This window comes from Podarcis liolepis (assembly GCF_965112155.1).
Source record: "Podarcis liolepis genome assembly, chromosome: 1".
Taxonomy (NCBI): domain Eukaryota; kingdom Metazoa; phylum Chordata; class Lepidosauria; order Squamata; family Lacertidae; genus Podarcis; species Podarcis liolepis.
In genome coordinates this window covers 47,605,854-47,612,700 of record NC_139554.1, presented here as the reverse complement: position 1 = coordinate 47,612,700, position 6,847 = coordinate 47,605,854, and the positions used below count along the sequence as shown (strand labels likewise).

At 43.3% G+C, this 6,847-nt stretch overlaps 1 protein-coding gene across 2 annotated transcripts; it reads right to left on the bottom strand.

Annotated features, from left to right (window-relative positions):
• Positions 1 to 369: 369 nt before the first annotated feature.
• On the bottom strand, positions 370 to 6,791 carry ERH (ERH mRNA splicing and mitosis factor). 2 transcript variants are annotated; one of them, XM_083510919.1, is made up of 4 exons: positions 6,647 to 6,791; positions 5,222 to 5,309; positions 4,715 to 4,835; positions 370 to 836 (listed from the first exon to the last, which is right to left on the bottom strand). In XM_083510919.1, the coding sequence occupies exons 1-4, from the start codon at positions 6,647 to 6,649 to the stop codon at positions 734 to 736; spliced, it is 315 nt and encodes a 104-aa protein (XP_083367045.1). In that variant the 5' UTR covers positions 6,650 to 6,791; the 3' UTR covers positions 370 to 733. The 2 variants fall into 2 exon arrangements, with proteins under 2 accessions (XP_083367045.1, XP_083367044.1); XM_083510918.1 differs by having other exon boundaries at positions 6,312 to 6,649.
• Positions 6,792 to 6,847: the final 56 nt, after the last annotated feature.

Here is a 6,847-nt window from a genome sequence, read left to right as displayed (position 1 = left end):
GAACTATCAAGTCTAGCAACTTGTTTCACTTTGTGGCCAAACAGATGCTTATAGGAAGTCCATAAGCAGGATGTGACAGCAGCAACTATCTCCTGCTGTTGGTAGCCAGCAACTGATATTTCAATTTCAGCAATTTATAAAGCTCTACCCCCAAACCACGTAAATGTTGAAACAATAATTGGCAGGAAACCAAGGCCTGTTCAAAGCACCAAACCAAGGGTCCAAGTCTATTTGGTTATATTTGCATGTTGTCATGATTGCAGCAACTCAAAATCTTTCATGCGCCAATCAGTATTCAAGCTTCAAGTTGTTAGTTCCACAAGCTGGTATATTTAACTTACATGGCTTATGAAGCCACCACTCAACACGTTTATCTAAAGAGTATTTATTTTATTCTTCACCGTGACTGCCTCCAAGAAATAACATTGGAAAACCCCCCAAAGAGGAGTACATACAGCGAATGTGGTAAAGCAGAATTGAACAATCCCAGGAGTGAGGAACGAAAGAAGAACTGTCTAAGCAAAGACAATTAAACTAAAAGACCTGCGGAAGGCATATCCTTTTTTCTTCGAGTATTAAACTGAGAAAGTCCCTGGGAATTCTAACAGATTTTTGTCTCAGATACAGGCTAACAAGAATGAACAGGAGGACTACAATACAAAACTTTTACTACAGAACGCTGTACACACCTGTTGTCAAAACCCCTCCCTCAAAACCCCCTTAACCATGGTGTCTATTTGCTTGCTTGCTGAGCTTGTCTGCGGAGGAGGACATAGATCTTCTCCTTTATCCAGTCTTTATTGTATGGCTGGTATGTCTGAGTATCAGCACGGTAACTGTGAGGGGAAAAGAACAGGTCAGTTAATATCGTTCATCATGCATTTCTTAAATGTCACAAAACCAATCAGCCTCAACCTCACAAGTTTTTGAACAGCAGCTTATACAACAGTAGGATGCTAGAACAGTGTCTGCTGGGAATCAAAATTCAATAGTTTCAATCCAGCAGGGGTTTCCACACACACCCCTGTTGCCCATCAATGCCCGCTGCTTCAGAGCTCACATTTGCCCTATACAAATGGTAAGGGTACCTCAGCCATGTCCCGTTTGCTGAACCAAAGTATTTGTAAATAAAGAATACAGTATGTGAGGCTAAGCCAAAGTCAGTAGGTCAAAAATGCGAGTGAAGCCATGGTCTCTCTTCTAGAATGAACCAGTGATTTCTAAGTGGAAGAGATACCTATTACCAGGATCCCATTTTCCAAGCAGAATATAAACACCCCTGCAATTCTAAAAATGAAGGGTGATAATGTCTAGGGTCACAGAGCAAGTCTGATGTGTATCTTGGAAGAATTTATATATTTCTAAGAGCTTGCTTCCAAAAGCCCAGCCCAAAATAGTCTCCACTTGCTTCCAAATGCAATTATCTTGTGATGCTGGAACAATGCCTTCAGTGGTTACCATTAACACAGCACTAGTAACAAAGTTTCAAACAAATATTAATCTCAAGCCTGTACCAACTCTGCATCTCAACTTAATGAAAGGTATAATAACTGCAAGCTAATAAGCAGGTCTATAAATGTCTGGCTGTGCTGAACACAGTTGTGTGCCATCAGCATGTCAGTATGGTTTTAATTTGTCATTGATAATATGACATGGAAGAGGCAGTAGCAGAACCACCATCTAGACCTCTACAACTAAAAAACACAAAATATTTCATGCTCAAAGTATGCCCTCTGGTGGCTTTATAAAATCTAAATAAATATGAATAACTATGATTTAACTGATTAATACTTCTGATCTAATACGCTCGTACAAGCAAGGAGTGGTGCGGCCTAACATTTTTTTCTAGACCCATACCCTTCATGGTTCACAACCTCAGCCATAGCCATGAGACTGTACATCCGGTTGGGTTCAAAAAGGAGATACTCTGGCCACAAAAAAGGAAGTTGCAACACTACGCTGTAAAATACCTGCCCTGAACCCAGAGGATTACAATAAATAGCAGTTAGTGGCACAACTCCCATTTTCAGGCAATGTGCTTTAACAGGCAGTAGCCATGTAACTCGATACCATTTGATCAAACCAGAGGTTTTCAACCTTTTTGAATTCACGGTTCCCTTGACCAACTACCTTCTTTCTGCGGCACCCGTGTGGCGCTCAGGAGTCCAGTTAGGTCACCCCTTGTCTGCAGAGTTGGCAGCCTCTCACACTTTTTCAAACACCTTCCCTTGTGGAGTGTTCCCTCAGCCTCCTCTCCTCTCCCATTGGGAGTCCTCCAAGCAGTTGCTGCTGCCATCCCTGGTCTCTGAGCTGCCTCCCCACCCCCCGTAGAGAGATGCCTCCCAGAGGCACCATTCATTGCGAAGCTTGTAGCTAGGGCTGCTGCAATAAACAGCTGTGCAAGTCTTTGGGAGGCAGCAACACAAGAGGGCATCAGAGGAGCGAGGAAAAGAAAGAGGTACAAAGGTCAATGTTGTCTGCGGCACCTCTGGCCATCATTCAAGGCACCCCAGGGTGCCATGACACACTGGCTGAAAACCACTATATAAATCCACTTCAATTGCTTCTTAGATGTAGCATTGAAATTGCATTGGTTGCCCAGCTGGATATCTGTGAAGGGGAAATCACTGGGGAAGTTGGTCCTTCCACAGCTCTGTGGCCTTTGATATCAGTCACACCACCTTTGGAATTGTCTGTCTTTCAGAAATAGGGCACACAGCTCCTACTTTAGTTCTGTGGCATTTGTGTAGTTGGATTCCACAGGATCTTTTCATTAGCCCAGGCTTGTGTATGGCACCTCCTAGACAGCAATAGCCTGAAAAAGTTATCCAGACTCTTGTGTTATCAAGGCTTGTTATACATAGGGTCACCCTTGAAGACTGTTTGGAAACTTCAATTAGTTCAAAATATAGCAGCAAGAATGTTTATACACTGATTTGTCTTTTAAAGTATTACATAGCTTTGAACTAGCAGTATTTCTCAAACTTGGGTCTGCAACTGTCGTTGGACTACAATGCCCATCATCCCTAGTTGGCAGGACCAGTGGTCAGGGATGAAGAGAGTTGCGGTCGAGCAACAGCTGCAGACCCAAGTTTGAGAAACACTGTTTCTTCTCCAATCCTCTAGATGGAGCATCAGCTAGAAATAAATCAGGCTAAGAAATGCTATTTTCACACAATGCAATACACTACCGATGTATTAGTATAATCTTGAATGCTACAGAAGAGTCACAGATTCCATCGTTACAGTGTTTATTATTATTTCTCTTAATATTTTACCTGTATTCTTTTTCCAAGTTATGCTGAAATAAGAATGAAATCCAACTAAGGCTGCAATCCAAACCCCAGCTAAGGAGCAGGGTTACTTAATGCAGCCACCACTACACCCATAGCTCTGCTTGTGTTGACTGGTGGGAAGGCAGGGGGAAGTAAATTGCTGCACCTACTTGGACTTAGCAACGATGGGGTTCCATGTTTGCCTGACAGCTTGCTTCAAAGAGCACTTTTGCAAAGGGCTTTAGCCCCCATCCCCCAAACAGGTGATGAGCAGTGATTAAATTCTGCTGCCTTGGCTACACAATCCTGTTCTCTGCTAAGAACACGGTGCGCCGCTGATGCAAGATTAAACCTTGTTCTCCTGCCAATCAGCTGACATCACTAGTTATGTCAGCAGATGGGTGGGCAGATGTCGTTTGGGAAAAATGGCCTCTCAGGCCAGAAGTTCCCTTTCCCTACCATAGACCATTTGTACTGCTGCATTCCAACTGATTTCATTGGGACTGCAACTGTAAATGGTTTTTTAATTTGCCCCATATACGATGCAAGCCTTCTGTATGGTTTTGAAAAATATGTTGCCTTCATTCAATAGATCAGAGACAGGATTTGGGCTGCTACCATAGAACCACAGAATTATGGAGTTGTAAGGAACCACTAGGGTCATCCAGTCCAACCCCCTGTAATGCAGGAATCTTGCTAAAATAGTTACAACCAGCTAATTTTGACGCGACTGCTCCAGACCTGCAGCTCTCTGCATGCAAACGCATCCATATGTGCTTTATACTAGATTGACAGCTCCATTTTAGACTTCATGGTGACCCCAACAATTCAAGCACTCATTCTGCAACAGCTGATAAAAATTTACAGGTGTTCAAAGTAGAAATGTGAAGGGTGAAAGGGATCAGAAAAAGGGGGGAATTGGGCAAAAACTGGTGTTCCTCCATCTTTTCCCACCGACCTTCACATCTCTACCTCCAATGTACATTCTGTGTGCAATGGAAATCCTATTACAGTGGTACCTTGGGTTACAGACGCTTCAGGTTACAGACTCTGCTAACCCAGAAATAATACCTCGGGTTAAGACCTTTACTTCAGGATGAGAACAGAAATTGCGTGACTGCAGCGCGGCGGCCCCGTTAGCTAAAGTGGTACCTCAGGTTAAGAACAGTTTCAGGTTAGGAACGGACCTCCAGAACGAATTAAGTTCTTAACCCGAGGCACCACTGTAGATAGATTTTGTCCATCTCAAAATCATGTTACATTTCAAGTAACACTGGTTCCAGATGTATATTAACACCAAAAATACATGTTGTCATAGCTAACAGAACTTGCAGAGCTGTTGAGGAACATAAAAATCCCACTGTAAATATGTATACTTCAGAATACATGTGTACGCCAATATATGTATCTCTACAGATAATAAGCTATAAAATACTTACACAAGGCAGCTGAGGTCGGCCAAGTCATCAATGAAATCAAATAACTGGCTAATATCATATGTAATTGAAGGGCTGTTAGGATTCATTCTCTTCAGATGCTCTTCATACATTTTACAGACTCCTAAGAAAATATTCAGGACTTATATTAGAAACATTTAAGGTCCCAGCTTGCTAAAGTTCTTAGATGTCAAGAAACATAGGAAAAGGGGATCAGTGTGGAAATAGGCTATCACAACAGCTTGAAAGAAGGTAGACTTTGGCTTATGTGGATAAGCCTACCAATAATGAAGAATTAAAATGTCTTCATAATTTGGTAAAAGTAATTCTTCAAATACATGCAGTACATCTTAGGCTAGTAATTACTGTATCCCCATGATAATGCAAGAACCCAAGACTTTTACTGGGTTGGGATTCCTTCTGCCCCCCACAGTATATGATTGATCTGGCCCAACCTAAGGATCTAAGCAGGTACTTGTTTGGCTTTCCTTCTAGAGCAGTAGTACTTACCTTCCATGCATTCATTCACAGATTCATAATCAGCATAAGTCCTGCCTTCTGGTCGTTTGGTAGGTTGAACAAGCAAAATTGTGTGAGACTAGAAAAAGAAAGTTAATATTTACACAGAATTGAATGATCTTTAAAAAGGGGGCAGGGGAAAAAAAGATGATTTGTTTATGTGCAAGGAACTTTTCTGTATGGCAGCTGGAGAGGAGGGCTCTTTTTTCCTCCTGCAGGTTCCTCTCCAATTTACAACAATGGGGGTGGGGAGAGAGAGAATACATTACAGCAGCTCCAGGACTGGTGCAATTTTGCAGTCCGTTTGTGGGCACACTGGAGAAAATAGGATACTCAGGTACCTGAAAGTTCATGTCCTTCTCTTACATGCCCCTGAAAGCCTCTGTTGTGGCTACTGCTGCGTGTGGGTGGGGTGTTTCTGCCTGAAGATCAGCAATGGAACAGAACCTTCCATTGTCACACCTGGACACTTGAGACTGTAAGTAGGGACTCTGCTCTTGTGATCAAATGCTCCTTCATACAACAAAGGGTGAAACAATCCCTCCATACAAGGATTAGTGTTCTGGCTTTGCATTCTCCCTAGCATGCTTGTTTTTTCTCAATTGTGCAAGGAGTTTATCTGTAAAAAGTACATTAAGGTCCATCCAGTACCCTCAAATGATACAACTTAAAGAGAGACTTATCTCAGTGTGAGCTTCATTCTCATCCACCACAGCAGTGACACGTGTGATTTGGGGGAGAAGGGTTAGGTGGGAGAAAGACACCCCCTCATAAAAAGAAACACGGGTGAGACAAGCTTGAAGCTGGTGTTTGAAAGTTATATGAGCACTAAGGGGCCTTTGTCATCAGCTAAAACAACTCACTCAAAATATACTTTTCGAACTCAGCTGACGTTGATATGGTTTTTATAGAGCTATTTTTTTTAACATCACTGCTTCTTTTTACTTTGTTGTTAAGATTGCTTGTTGTGATTCATAGCCTGATTTGCCCGCTTTACTGAGTTTGCTTTTTATCATAGAAAGCACGCCAAAGTAAAAAAAAATATGAGAACTCCAAATCATGCACTGCTATCTCCACGCACCAACTCGAGGCATAATGGAAAGCAAAGCACGCCTTTATGCATTATAAGCTCGAATTTGTTTGAGCAACTTTTTGGGGTGGGGGTGAACTGCGGCTGTTCTTCCTGAGATGCTACGGCAGCCTTCAAGAGAAAGCAAGCACTTCATATGGCGGCAGCCCAGCAGCCGCCTAACGGACCTTACTGCGGGGCCATGGCCATTTTAGGCCCGAAGCACGGGATGAGCGCGCCGGGGGACGCCATGCGGAGCGCCTCCCTCTCCTCCACGCTCTCCAAGCAAACCCTTCCGCGCTCCCGCCTGATGGAGACGAGAGGGCAGCTTCTCTGCCTTAACTCACCATGGCGACTCGTTCCGTTCGGCTCAGGCGCGAAGCACAAAACTCTCAACGTCTTCTAGACCACAATGCACCGCGACCACCGGAAGCACTACACTTACCTTCGCCCTCACACCCACCAGACCTTCATAGTGCTATATAGACATGATTCGGCTCTCGTTCGGGTACATAACGAAAGTCTCGCGAGACTGTGGCTCGCCGTCA

What these genes read in the sequence shown, in the direction of transcription:
- ERH (XM_083510918.1), bottom strand. Translation starts at nt 6,353, where the DNA reads ATGCATAAAGGCGTGCTTTGCTTTCCATTATGCCTCGAGTTG. An exon ending in TGTGAATGAATGCATGGAAG is followed by an intron (nt 4,836 to 5,221) that starts GTAAGTACTACT and finishes ATATTTTCTTAG; the next exon opens with GAGTCTGTAAAATGTATGAA. An exon ending in GCCGACCTCAGCTGCCTTGT is followed by an intron (nt 837 to 4,714) that starts GTAAGTATTTTA and finishes TTCCCCTCACAG; the next exon opens with TTACCGTGCTGATACTCAGA.